The sequence below is a fragment of the Ambystoma mexicanum genome, chromosome 1p (assembly GCF_040938575.1).
Source record: "Ambystoma mexicanum isolate Mex_15411 chromosome 1p, UKY_AmexF1_1, whole genome shotgun sequence".
Classification (NCBI taxonomy): domain Eukaryota; kingdom Metazoa; phylum Chordata; class Amphibia; order Caudata; family Ambystomatidae; genus Ambystoma; species Ambystoma mexicanum.
In genome coordinates this window covers 350,534,579-350,549,625 of record NC_090921.1, presented here as the reverse complement: position 1 = coordinate 350,549,625, position 15,047 = coordinate 350,534,579, and the positions used below count along the sequence as shown (strand labels likewise).

The 15,047-nt window shown below is 45.1% G+C and overlaps 1 protein-coding gene across 4 annotated transcripts in view; it reads right to left on the bottom strand.

Annotated features, from left to right (window-relative positions):
• FCHO1 (FCH and mu domain containing endocytic adaptor 1) overlaps positions 1-15,047 on the bottom strand; it is a 1,111,213-nt gene that overhangs the window by 326,168 nt on the left and 769,998 nt on the right. For 3 of the 4 annotated variants that reach the window (XM_069648666.1, XM_069648674.1, XM_069648684.1), the window contains exons 15-16: positions 12,701-12,882; positions 11,956-11,980 (exon numbers count right to left, since the gene is read on the bottom strand). In XM_069648666.1, the coding sequence (XP_069504767.1) occupies positions 11,956-11,980; positions 12,701-12,882 (207 nt within the window). The remainder of the gene's footprint in view (positions 1-11,955; positions 11,981-12,700; positions 12,883-15,047) is intronic. The other variant, XM_069648689.1, reaches the window with a different exon arrangement.

Here is a 15,047-nt window from a genome sequence, read left to right as displayed (position 1 = left end):
CGCTATTGAAATAAATCGCGGATATTGTAACGCTCACCTGATTCCCGTAGAGGCGCCGGTCTTGACTGGGCGTATACCGTATCTTCAAAGGTGATGTGTAACACACGGCTGGCTCTTTGGGCTGGACCTCTGTGCACTGTATGTCTGGCTCGAAGGGTAAGATGTCTTAGGTAAGGCAGGGTGCTGTAACCAGTTTCTTCACTGGATAAGGGGAGCAGGCCTCTTGACTTCAGAGGACTGCTGTCCGTCGTTTACTGCACGAACGGTAAGTTTCGAGTAATTCTAATGTCTTTAAAGTCTTTAGTAATGATGTCTCTTGTTTTGCAGGGTTCCGGCGATGGCGGTTGGCGGGCTGAAGTGAGTTGAAGATGGAGCCCGTGTGATGAATAGAAGCGCCTGGAAGCACGTAAGTAAGCGCTTGTTGCCTGCTTCACGATGCGCTCTAACTGTCTTTTTATTTTGCAGGTACAAGTTCGGGGCGGCTGCAGGGTGCCGGAATACCCACTGGGTTAATTGTGGAAAGGAGTAATGGCACGTGAGTATTAAAGTTCCCCAATGTCTTTAAACGCACCTTGTTTTGTCTTTCAGATGCGGGATGCAGCGCCGAAGGCCTCCGGAGCGCGCGAAGAGTTGGTAAGCTTTTGTCTTTCAGATGCCGGAATGCAGTGTGAAGACCTCCGGAGCGCACGAAGAGTAGGTAAGCCTTTGTCTTTCAGATGCCGGAATGCAGCGCGAGGCGTTGGTGACAGCCGATGGACCAGGTAAGTGAAGAGCTGTCACTGAAGACCGTAATGCTAACCTGTTCTTTCTTGTCTTTATAGGTGTTGCTGAAGACTGGATTCAGGATGGTAAGCCTTTTTCCTTAGGCCCAGGATCAGATGCAGAAGACACGATGAGCGTTCTGCTGCTGAGGATGCAGAATAACGCAAAGCAAGATTCATCCATCGGGTGTGGTTTAAATAGCCTCCTGTAGTGCTTAGGTGTCTCCTTCCACAGCCACGCCTAGGTAAGAAAAGAGTTCCTGCTTTCCAGAAGAGTGCCAGTGTTCTGAATCTAGGGAGTGGCTCCTGCCCCACCCAACAGGAAAAGTAGTTCCAAACAGAAGAGGATCAGAGACTCAACTGGCAGGCAAGTAAGCAGCATGGTCTGCTGCAGGTAAGTCCACCCAAGCATTATGAGCCCGGCGCTTCCAGCACTGGGACTGGGCATATTTATGAGCCTGGTGCCACTGGCGCCAGGACTGGGTCCAAAAGGTCCCAATTGGGACTGGTTGGCACTCGGAACCTGGGTTATGGATCTGCTTCCAAGGGAGTTGGGAAAACCCTGACCTTTTGGAAGCAGAGATCATGACAGATATGATGGAACCATTCGAAGCAAAACAGAACTGAAGCAATGGGTGTGGTGCGTGCAATTTATACCGACATCAAGATCATGTCCAAATGCAGGGATGCAAGCTGCCGAGGGACATCGACTCAACGACATGCACAGCAGCCCTCTGCTGTCAAAAGTTTCCAAAGCTGCAAGCAGGATATCAGTATATTAAGGATGAGGAATCCGTGGGAGGCCACAATCCATTAGGAATCTAACGACAGAACACAGGGACCCCTTATCGTAAAGCATTGAGAAGAAGGTTTAGAGGTAAGAACTCACGGGCACCGTCTCCAAAACATATGGCTTCAGTAAGGGAAAACACGCCGGTAACGACAGACCTTTTTCATGGCAAACTTTACCAGGTATTTGAACCCTGGACCCAGACAGACCAAAAGAAAAACAAGTGCTCTTCCTTGGAGTGGGACCCATCAGCCAGAAGTGAAAGCAAAAACCGAGGAGACTCCAGAAGGGAGGGAGACCCTGATCAATTCAGTTTTGAGTAGAAAAGGAGGGCAGCACCGTGACAGAAATCGTCCCATGACAGACTATGATAGAGGCAACCAGGAACAGCCTCAGAGGAGTGTATGAAGCAGAGTGTTGGGGTCCCAAGCCTCTTCCAGGTGAGAGCAGATTCCCACATTAAGGCAGGACAACCCAGGTGGTAGCAGCGGTAAAATGGCACAGATAACAGTCCCAGAATGAGAAGTCTGGCCCAAACAATGAGAAGAACCAGTCGGAAGAGGAAGGCAGCCCAGTAAGGACATCCAGTCCAGTAGCCAAATAACAGAACCAGAGATTATCCCAGGACACAGGGTCTAGAGGGAATGTACAGATCTGGTTCTAATAATGCAGCACTGGCACCAATGGTGAAAAATACTCCAGCAGTTCAGTAAACCTGCTTATCTTCTGAACATCTGACAGAGTTGAGGGCAGCATCAGTGTCTCGCCTAGATATACCCACATTCTCCAATCACACAACAGGGTTTCACACAAATGTTTTGGTGGCTGGCCAAACAGGTTATCTCCTAAAATTGCCAAACTCCCACAACTATCCCCACAGGACGTGTGATAGCCTGCTGAGGGCCAGGAACCAGTCCAGACCATTTCAAACACTCAAGCTTGCTTAACACAGTGACTGAAGCAAGAGGGAGGCACATGAGCCACAAAAGTACCACACGTGTGACCTCCCTAAGCAAATAATTAAAGTGTGCATCAGCGGAGTAACTCAGTGGGCACCCGACACATGCCACGCTTACGATACCAATTGGGCATGTGCTGATGAGTTATATTAATTTAGATGCGCAACTAGGCGCAGCTGCCACTCGACGCTCAATCCCGTCCGACAAGGGGAAAGACACTGACAGTTGGGTGGGGTACCTGGAGGAGGTCCTGTAAACGGCATGTAAAACAATTACGCAGTGCAACAATTCAAATATACTGCCTCGCAACACGCACCGGACCATTCCCCGTTCCGTGTGACATCCCAAGAGTATGGAGGAAGGGGACGGGATATAAGAGTACCACTATGGAGGGTGCACGGCTGGGGATCAAAGTGAGTCCACGCGTACACAACCGCCATTTTAGGCCTGCCTTGCTCTTTCCAGAACAAAAGAAGCACAAGAAACAAAATGATTGAAGAAACTTACAAAGAAATACATTGATAGCGCAATTACTTCCTATAAAATACACTGGGCTACCAATGACAAATGTTTGCACCCCTGGTAAAGCCAAAAACAAAATTCCAGCTGTCACTAGCCTATTCCCCGAAACCAATGTAGGGTGCTACAATCACCAATGAGCAATAACGGGGTGCTTAAAAATCACCCCTGACCATGGGTAACCCAGAACCATAGACTTAAAGTGGTGAAGTGGCACAGTGACCTCAGTGGAAGCCCCTCTGACAACAAAAATAGGCCAGTGACCCTATAAAGTGTCAGCAGAAGCCCCAACAATTGAATTCTGCCCCAGCAATGCCCTTCTTAACATCATATTGGTTACCTGTGCTTTTAATGCTTTTCTCCAACTACAAGCTCCACCTCATTGTCCTCCTTAGCCCTACTCAACCCACATGGGCCTCTAACTATCAATCACCATAAACACCCTCCTTTTCTCATATAGTTTCCATGCGCACCCTGGCATTATCCACAAACTCCTTCCCTATCCCTCCTTTCTTCCAAAAATGAAACTCTAGGCACCCAGATCACTGTAATGCTACCCTAATTATCTACCCCACTGCCCCGCATGCTGCCATTTGTCCTCCTACTGCCTTCTTAACTTCACTCTAGGGTTCTGGAATACCCAATCACACTGCAACAAGACTTCCATCATCAAAGACCATTACAACATGTCACACCAACCTCAGTCATGGCTATATGAAACTTGGATCATCCCCAATGACAATGCTAGGCTTGCTTTAAAGACAATGCTACCTTTCCTCATCAGACCACATTAGTGTGGTGTTGGGCTCCAGACATGCACATCTGCCTTTAATCCCCATTCTATGAATGCTGTCCAACTCCTCACTTCCATCCCTCTCGCTATTCTGTTAATCTACGGGCCCACTCTGCTTTTTTTCTTGACCTTAACCACCTCCACTCCTTACCCTTAGAGACCCCTTGTGTACAAATTTGTGCCTGCAAACTCCCAAACATCCTCAATGCCCCTGGCCTTGAACTAGACTCTACCCTCCTTGAATGCATTGATTACCCATCTACAACCCATCCAGGCATAACTGAAGTGAATCCCCACCCCCCAACCCCATTGCCTTATGCTGTACCCTCACCAACATGGACTTTACCACCAGGCCTCCCCCCAAAAATGCTGCCTATTCTGTTGTTCTTCCTCTCTCTATTCTACCTACTCTTTTCTTCCAATCACACTAACAGAAAATAGACATTGAAATCTGACTTGTTAGCTCCCTTACATAGCCAAAAGGAGGCAATCCTCCATCTGCCCTCCATAACTGTGTCCTGGCTTCTCACTTTGAACACCACTTTCCTCTCATCTTCGATCCCCATCATTCCAGCATGGATCAACTCACTAACTGGATTCTGGAAAAAAAAAACCAGATACATTTTGGCTGTGAATCATGCCCTCTCAAATTTCTCTTACCAAGAATCTCGTCTGCCATCACCTCAACACTGGATTCGGTAACATCCAGACACTACATAAACTCTGTTCATCTTTACAACCAAACTCCTGCAAGCTCGATTCAATCTTCCAGGCCATGCTGGCCTGCAGCCATGCTCAATCTTCTCCTCTCCCTGCCAACAACTTCACACTGGACTGCCCTTAAAATCTCCCCTGGCTGCTCTCTTACACAGCACACCCTCCAGGGACTGAATGACATCAGTCTTCAAGTCCCAAACCCTAATGAACTGGATCCCATCCTGACAGCCAACCCATCCTGTGAACTCCTTTCTACCAAAGACTATCAAAGACCTTTTAGCTCTTACCTACTCTTACCCTCGCTGCCAGAATCGTTCTTCCTGGACTGCAACAAAGTTGCAAATGGCCTTATTCTAAGACAATAAAAGCCCTTTGCTGACCACAACAACCACAACAGCGTTCAGCGTCGCTCTCTCCCACAACAGTACTACAAAACATTGCAAAGGTTGGTGGTCACCTGAAAGCACTAACAAGCGGTTCAAACTTCTACACCTCGGCCCTACACTCACTCCTCTATTCTCATACTCTTAGATCAAGCTGCTGCCTTCAACACAGTCAACAACTGCTCTTCAAAATAGGCATCGAAGAACTCCCCGCCTGGTGTTACTCTGGGACCTCCACGCCCTCTCTTCACTATCAGATATGTCTTTTTCACCTTATACATCGCCACACTATATAAACCGATCTCTTTTGGTTTCTCCTATCAATTATTTGCCAAAATCCTTGGTCTTCCCTCCTTTGCCCCATAACTATGATTTAGTATATCCAATTACCTCTGCCATGCACTCCATTTTGGTGGATCATGTTTTCTAACGCTGTGGCAGTGCTTTTTGGGGCATAGAGCTCTCTATAGAAGTCATAAATTACTGCATTTACCTCGTCCACTGTATTAGCCACAGAGCCATCTGGTCCAATAATGGATGAACGTTGGAGCAACCCTTATCTTTGCGGACGGTTTGTGCCAGCAACTTCCCAGGTCTGTCTAGTTACCCGTAGCGGCACGCCACTGCAGGCCTAAGTAGCGCAACTTCCCATTAGCCACATTGCAGTATTTGTCTTGATATCATTCCTAGTTTGGGGTGATGGGTCAACAAAGTATCTTTGTTGCAATTGTGCCAATACTGCCTCACTCCTCTATAGTTCTCTTCCCATATATCAAAATAATCCAAACTCTGCGGATATGGCGATACCCCTAATGTACACCGTAAACGCCTGCCAGAGAGTAGCATGTGTGCTCACTGACCCCTCATTACTATATAAATAACTATCAATATTTTCCATCATACTTGCCCAGAAAACTGGGTCCTCTAAGGCGGTGGGTTTAAAGGGCCACTGCGGTCTCTGTATCATGTTCCAAGGAATGTCTATCTAAAGCAATACTGGGGTATGATCCAACAATGTTCTGGGTAGTATTCGGCTTTCGGCAACCCAATTTAGTAATTTGCGTGACACCATCCATAGGTCGATGCGCAAGTGCATATCATGCACTGTCGAGTAGGAGGTGTATGCTCGCTGAGTGTTGTTGAGTGACCGCGACACATTCTCCATCCCCAAATCCTCAATATGTGCGAGTATAGTGCGTGCTGCATTGGTTAACGATCTAGGTGCGGATGAAGTGCAATCTAAATGTATATCCATTATAGTGTTAAAGTCTCCACCACAGATGACCGATGCAGTAGGGTATTACGCACATTTTTGAAACAGCATATCAAACAACATATCAAAATTCTGCATCATCAATGTTCGGGCCATATACATTGATTAGCAGAACTTGCAGGGTCCCCAATTTCGCATGAGCAAAACCAAACCTGCCGCATGCGTCACACATGGTTTCAAAATGTACGAATGCTAGGTACCGATGTACCAATACCATAACCCCCGTGCTCTTGTGGAATAGGATGTGTAATAGTGGTGATCGCACCAACCGGGTGCTACCCTGCGCGCTTGATAATCCAACAGATGGGTTACTTGAAGGAATAAAAGTTTAACTCCCAACCTGTTGACATAGGAAATAACCTTGCGCACCTACCTAGGTGTCCGCAGCCCCCGCACATTTCAGCGCACATTTCCTGTATCATTCCCAGCCATAATCCCTGGAACATGTCATTGCAGATGTCTTTGCCGGGCAACCCATAACAGCCAACTCGTAACGCACTGTATTGAACCTGTGCTTTTTTTATAACATTTATAACTCACCCTACCCTCAACCCCCCAAACCACCCCCACATAGTACCCTGAACTTTGACTATGCATACCCCAACCTTGCTCACACACCCGAATCTTACCACCCTAACCAATATATGCACTCACATTGGGGGGCTGCCGTTACCACTACGAGTGAGGTTCTATGCAAGCAACATTGTTTTCTCTGTAACACATAACAAGAATTGACATTACCATAAAAACATCACTGTTGCAACATCATGAGCAAGTAGTTCGGCTATGACACCATATCAAGACGCCACTGATTCTCCACCCGCAGGGAGTGCAATATTCCCCTCCACGAATGATGTAGCTTCTTCAGGAAAAGTAAAAAAATAAGTCTTATTGTTGAATTGTAGATGAAGCCGGGCAGGGTAGAGCATGGCATAGGATATTTCACGTTCCCCAAGGAGCTTTTTAACGCCAACAAATGTACGCCTTTCCTGCTGTACCGCTAAAGTATAGTCTGGAAAAACGCGGACCACACTGGATCCCATCCTAAGCTCTTGTTTCTCACGTGAAGCCTTTAGTACTGTGTTTCTATCCCTGTAGTTCATTAGGCAAGCAATTCTGTACCTGTCCCCAAATGACTCGCATAATATGTCACTTCCTCACCCCTGCATAGGTATCGAAGAAGACAACAGTCAGCAATGTAACGTGCCCTCAGCTGTGTTACCATTTTATTCACCACTCATTACCATAATGTGCAGCGCGTGCCACTCTGGGAATTATAAACTAAACCCGTAGGTGCCGAAGCCTGTGAACGTAATATGGGCAACAGCTAGGGAACACACCACACCCCTTGCAACCCCTTGCGTGGGGCATGCACTAAAGAAGGGAGGGTTCAGGATGTTGGCTTCATTAATTCGTTAATCAGCTGTTCCCCCGTGGCTCTGACATGCCCCAGTCATAACGATCATCCAGGGAGTGTCAGATAATAGGCAGACAGCAATGCCGATACAGTCGGCTGATTCCTCTGTGTACTCCAAGCCGGGTGCCTCGCAGGCGGTCTCCCACTGACCTTAATGGCAATAACATGCAGCAGTTGTAGGCTTTATGGTTGTTTATCACTGTTCAGTGCAAAGGCCATTCTGAGAGCTCACGCTCAGTCACTAGTCAGGCCCGGGCTGCACTCACCTCTGTCCCTCCTCACGTCGCAGTGTCTAGGAAAGGGGCGCTGGTGACGGAAGCAACAATGGAGCAGTTCCAGAGCTGGTCAGACGAGCAAAGTCCTGGCGCCTCCACCAGGTCCTCCAGTAAATCTCCCGGGTGGGGCCTCCAGTGATTCACAGGCCTATCCGTGCAAGCCTCTCCCTGCAACAAGTAGTCTCTAGAGTTTGCCACATTTCGTCGTTCAACCCCACAAGCTTTAGTGTCGACTTTACTCTTGATGAGTGCACAGCGTGTGCCCTTGCTCATCAGTGAACTTTTCGCCTGGTTTTTGTTCAGAGATACCTCATTTCCAGCACAATATCATTCGGAGAATCTTCACTCTGAGCAGAGCTTAAGCACAATCTGCCATCTTGGCATCTGCGCAACAGCGCCCTCCCCACCCCTCCCCCATCCCGGTGCATCATGTTCAATGTGAGGGCAAAGATCTACAGTGTACCTTGGTTAGATGCCTTCTACTTTTTGCTTTTTCTACACTGGCTTGCCAACTCTTTCACCTAATCTAAGAACTTATCCAGGACATGCCTGAAGTGCTTGACAGGTCATAGGCCAATTAGGGTTAAGGTGTTCGTAACAAACCCAATTCCCTGATAGTTGCCTCACACAATTAGCTGTGTGTTCCATCTGGTTGGCGGTAAACATTCCTAAAGTTGAAAGAAAATCCAAATTTCAGTATCCAAAGGATGCCTCAAAGGGCAGTCAAGGCTAATGTTCGGAAATGTTTTCTTGATGTTGCTGCTTTCCCTCCATAGACATCAATGGAACATTACATTTTGCTACAGTTTTGAATTTTTACTGATTTTTAGAGTCAAGTGAAGCCTTTTTGCTCCACTTACCTTGCTAAGCTCATTTGTTTTGTGGGCACCAATCAGCTCCTATAGCTGTTAGTAAAGGAGAACACTGTTATCCAGAGTAAAGTGCTCTGTTTATGTTTTCTACACACATCATCTTATGTGAAGTGCAGTAGGGACACTGTCTCTAATCATGTGGTTACTTGCATGATGTGTCCAGGATGGCAGTGGATACTTCTGTAGTTTTTTTTTTTATAGTGTGGTTCACATTTGCATTTTATCACTTAATGCAAATTAAAGCACCAAATACTCTAAAATGGCTTTGTCAAAACATTTCTGCCTGTCCTTTGGCCATCTTATAGTTTGATTGTCTTGCTGCCCTGGAGTGGACAGGTTTTCCATATATGGTAAGCCATTTTCCTGGGGCAAACTCACAACTTTCGCAGGAAAAGTGGTCTGTGTGTGTGGCCGGATGTTGGGGGCTGGATCTGTCTTGGACTAAGTCTACATACAAGCCACATGTGCATATTGCTGGGCAGAGCAGTGGCAAGAGGGGGCCAGGATTGGTGATTTTTGGATACAGACACCATTGTTGCGATTTCCAGAGTAAAGCTGGAGACCACCTTTGTTTAGATTGAGTTAATACATTTCAAACCAATACATATCAAATTTTGCAAATCACAGTCTTATCTCATTAGCCGGAATTGTGGAGTGAGTTTGTATAAATGGGTATTTGAGATTGGTATGTTACACCACTGAGAGACTAAAATTTAAATTGATCAAAATACAAACATTCCTACTCCCGAGCCCCAAAAAACAATATCCAAGAACAGGAAAACCAAAAGGAAAAAAGCTGAATATTTGGGGCTGCTGAAGTGAATAAATAATGCATCAAGTGAATCCCAAAAATAAAATGATGCCTTGATATGTACCAAAATTGAATGTACCCAATGCCTCCCCGTGATTTTCATTTTATGTACACGATGTAATGTCTCTGTAGCTAAGAAATGCACTTTGTGTTCAATATTTCATTGATTTTGCATTGATGGTTCCTTTGGCCAACCATTTGCTTCCTGGTTCTTTGTCCTTTCTTCGTTTCTGTCTTTTACCCTTTTGTTTCCTTTCTTGTCTATTTCTTTAATTTGCAGAATTGGTTTTTATATGCGCTGTTGATTGTTTGCTTAGCTAGTGTAATTCCTTGCTCATTTGTGTTGGCTGTATATTGTAATTCTGGAGTAAAAATTTAAATGCATAGTTTCAGTGGCTAGCAGCATTGAAAAACTGACTAAATCCTTGACTGGTTACAAGGTATATAGAAAGATTAAAATAATGAATTGATACTCAACTCTCCACCCCCACAAATTACCAAATACCCTAAAACATGTGAGACATTGATAATACATTGAAGAATATGGACTACAATATTCTAAATACCATATCACAAAACAGATTAAAATTTGCACCTATGATACTGAGATTCTATAAAGTATATCTTAAAGCATAAAACCATTTGCCAGGTCTACATGTACATATAGGGACATATTTGTAAATCTGTATTTTTAAGAGCAAAATATGAAAATAGGTATTTATACCGCAGGGTGAATACATCATAAACATCAAACACTAAAGCAATTTTAAAAGGAAATCCACGAATGCTATGTGTCTTAATCAGATTTAACAAATTGCCACCATTAAAGATGGGGCACTGGGGTTGCTGGAAAGTTTGCCAAGAAAGGTATGCATTGAGTTTAATATGGAGTCCCTGAGCGGCAGCTGATGTGCCACCACATTCAGACGCCTCATACGACCAGTGGCCCACATCATTATAACCTAGGTGACAGACAACCCTCAAAGAATCGCAAGTATCAGAGACTGTATGAAGCGTAGGCGATTTGTAATTCCATGTAAATAAAGAATGTCCCAAAAGGTTCTTTAAAGAAAAATAAATGGGTCTCTTTCAGTTAAAGTTTTGCCTTTCAATAAACGTACTCTTTTCTAAGCAGGAATGTTTTAAAAGGCTCTGCCGATCCCAATAATCCCCCAAAGAATTACCCAATTCAGCAAACTATGGCACCAGGGATTGTAAAGGGTGGCACAGTCATGGTCCACAAAAAAGCTCTGCAAAATTCACTTATGAACTTCTATTTGGGTCTGCGTGTTGCATTTCAGGATGAGAATTTAGCAGCAGTTTTATTCATGTCCTGAACACACGCAAAGGTCCAGATGGGTAGGGGTGGCCCAACCAAAACTGCCCATCACACCTCTAATGTAATCCACTGTCACACACCATGTTCTCTGCCTTCTCACTGCAAGTCATACCTTTGTTATTTTGAAGACTTCTACTGGGGCTAAAGTTGCCTAAATGAAGAGACTCCAGTAATGGATGAACTGGGGGCACCAGGCAGACCAAGATGGATTTCATATTCAAAATTCTGCAGCAGTTTTGAGCTAAGAAGTCTCACTTAAGATTGTGCAGGTCTAACTGGAGGGGGTAGAGATTTACAGGTAGGGAGACATGTTGGAGGAAAACGAGAAAGAGAAAATGGGAGACAATTAAGGAGAACAATTGCAAATGGGTCTAGATAGGAGTATAGGAAGATGGGTCTCGAGGCTGACAAACATTCCAAAGATGGAGAAAAGCAAAATGGGACGCAGGGAAGAGGGGAACAGAATACATAGGCACAGGGAATCATGGCAAGAAAACATGGAAGCATTGAAATGGGTGCGTGGGACAGGCAGAGGAAGAAAGTGATATTTTGGAAATGAAGATTGATGAAGAGGAAAGGTACAGATTGCAAGGAAAAGGAAGAATGGTACATTGGTGTGAATAAGGTAGGAAGATGGCAAGGGGAGAAGACGAAGCCAGGCGATTTAAATAAAATGGGAAGGTACAATAAAAGGCAAGGTGAAACACAATGGACGTAAATGAAGGAAAATGGCAGATGTATACTGCGGATAAACAGAGGAGAGTAAGGAAAGAAATGGGAGGTAATGGAGAGGTGACAGAAATAGTTAAGGGTGAGGAGCACAAACTTGCAAACTGAAATACTCCCGTCTCTCGTGGTGGCCAGATCATAAGCATATGAAGAGGAAAGATGCGACTTCATGGAGATCCTTAACAGTCAACTTCAGTCCCCATTCTCTTGCTGCTCTCCTGAGGACTTTGGCAGCCCATAAATCGCAGCATTTTGAGTACATCCTATGCTGCTCACCCTGCCAGACAATACATATGAAAACCCTGCATCATACTTACTTGAATTTCTCTTCATTGTCACCTGCTGGGTGGGGAAATAAAACAAAAGCCAGGATGAGAATGTGTTCCGATAACAAGAGGTAGCATGTTCTAGACACTGCATCCCGAATACAAAGTAGCATGAACCAAACTCATCCACGTCTGGTTTAGGTTACCACATAATCCCTCCCCTACCCAGCCCAGCCTACGAAAGAAAATATCCTATATAGGCATGAATAATAATATAATCACTACAGTAGTACTTTGCTTTAAAGTTGGGCCAATTAACATGAAACGGTCCCATAAGAGGACCCAATCCTTACAATCCCAGGAGAGATTAAAGGCCCCATTATTAATGTACACTATACAGGTTTTCATTAACTCTGACAAAAATGTTCTTGGGGAACATGAAAGTAGCTGCCCTCCCCTGCTAGCTGGGGTGCACACCATTTCGTTTTCCTTCCTCGCCCTGCTCCACCCATTCAGTTTTTACTTTGGCACGTTCAAACTGTTTGCATGCCATGCAGTGTTACAAACACCACCAATAAACCAATGTTCATACTCTATTCCTTACCAAGGCACACTGTTCCTTGCTCCATGATATATTGTGATGCTGAGAATGTTGTACCTGCCCAAACATCCCATACACCCTCTTACCCCTCAGCATGCAAATGAACGACAGAGGTCTTAAAACTCTACTAGGGTTAGAGTGACAGACTCCCCAATAGTGCTTGGTTAAAAAAAAAAACAAAGTCCTACAACCTACCCCAGTGCTGGATGGCAGGATGAGACTTCCCACTGTGGCCCGCAGCTCCTCCACGGCAGCCTCTGTGTTACAGTTCTCATCCCGTGGCTGGAAAGGTTTGATCTGAATGTGGAAGCGGCGTGGCCCCTCATTGTCATCAAAGTCTGAGTCACTGGAGGAGCAGAAGTTATTCTCCTGCTCCTGTAAGTAGATGTTAAGGATCTATACACTTATCAAATGAAAGGAGTACAAAGTGAAGGGGTACTGGTAGGATATGGGATACTAGGAGGAAGCCAGGAATGGCATCCCGCTAACTCACTACTATGGGCCAGATTAGAAATATGGAAACATTACTTACCTGCAGCACTTGTTCTGCAGTTTGATGCCAGTTACAATGTCAGAATCACATGCTTTGCATGCCACTTGTTAGTGCAGAATTCGATTTACGGGGTTCTCTTTCCAAATGTTACAAGTTCCTAATCATCACACTGGCTCCTATGGATTTTCAACTGCGTCCAGCGGAACATCTATGGAAGTCCACTTGTCACAGCAACTCTTTTTGACGTGTTGTCGTAAGATACAAAGGTACTTTCTAAGCAGCCCATTTTGGGCCCAGGGGAATAACCATCACCGAGAAAGAGCATTGGTAAGTAGAAAAGTGGCAGATCCGTAATCTAGTTTTGGCTACATCCCGACTGTAGCTTTTTAATAGGGAGTGTGGCATTTGTGTAAGTCCTGCACCTGACCATTCTGTTTTGGGTCCTTTGTTTTAGTGGACCAGGAGGGAAAGCCAAAAAAGATTTTTTACTCAAGGCTCATCCTGAACTGGCAAAAGTATTGTCAGTTTCAGTTTGAACCAGTCTGCACTGGGTGGCTGAAATGCTAGAGACTTCTTATTCCACAAGTATGTCAGTGTGCCTGGACGTTTGCTGGACTGGCTGGCCATTAAACTTGCATGATACACACCAGTTGGTTAGGGGGTGAAGGGATATGACTTATCAAGGACAAGAGTTAATACATAGATCAGTGGGGACACCGTACATGCTCCAGTGTTCAATTACCTGCAAAGTCTGCTGGCATGATAGACAAATCTTAGGCTGCTCAGGCACCTCCCTGCAGAGTACTGGTCCTGTTGTGGAAGTCTCAGTCTCCTGCCTGCTCCTTATGGTTCGCCTGAATTGCTGCAACCTCCTGTTGTGTCTGCTTGAACCTTATGATTGCATTTATGTGCTACTCTAAAGGCTTTATGTCCTTGCTATACCTCTGAGGTGGGTACATGCCGTTATTCCACCCGATCTCTGCTCATAATGGGACTTCCAGGGCAACCTGCTGTAGCCGTCCAGACTTGTGGAACCATGTGATCATTTGCTAAATCCTTTGTCTCCCTAGAGATGCATGTGACCCCTTGCTCAGTGGTCCTCCCCTATCCCAATCACTGTTGTGCCCTCCTCACCATAGGTTGTATATACAGAATGCAGGCGACTCATGGGCCCTGGGGTCTTGGCTCAGACCCCTGGAGACCTTACTTCAAGAACTAACCCCAAAACTGAAACATACTAGCACAACTGCAATTCCTGAGCCATTTTCACTACAGTTTGTTCCGTGGGTAGATGTTTATGGATCCCTTAGATCCTGATCCAGTTGCTGGCCTCGTACTTTAAGCTCTACTAACAACAGGTGCAGAGTGCGCCTCCGGAGTGATTGTGTATTGATTTTTTTTTATTGATGATTTGACATATATTCCAAACAATAACCAAAACCAATCCATAAACAAGTTTGAAGAACTCAAACATGGTAAAAGCATAAAGTATGTTATGTAAATGCAATGCTCTAAAGGATACTAAACTCTTGTTACATTTCTAGTAAGCATCTAAAACCAAACTAAAAAAGCTGAACATTTTACAACTCATTTGGAAATATCAAATTTTGTTTCTCTATTATGGTAGACACAAGGGTAAAAATTTACTAAAACAATAGATGGGAAGGGGTTCAAGATTAAACAATCTTAAATCGTACATCATCCAACAGCTGGTAGTCTTCTAACATTTGCTTCTCAGCATAGGATACCTTTTCATTAGCAGACAATATATGTCATGGCAATTCAGGGCGGCCAGAGTGAGATGGAAAGCAGAAGCAGGGGTCCCCAATGAGAAGGATCTAAGTCTTACTGGCATTAAGGCAGAGATCATTGGAGGTGAATCGTGAGGAAGGAATGAGCGAGAGAGGAAAGGAGGCAGTGGGGAGACTGAAGGAGAGCCAAGTGCCATTTGCATAATACTGAAAGTTCGAGGAGAAGGTAGAGATACAGTGAGACAAAGCGGCCAAGTAGACATTGTAGAGCCAGGGGAGAGATTAGAGCCCTGGGGAT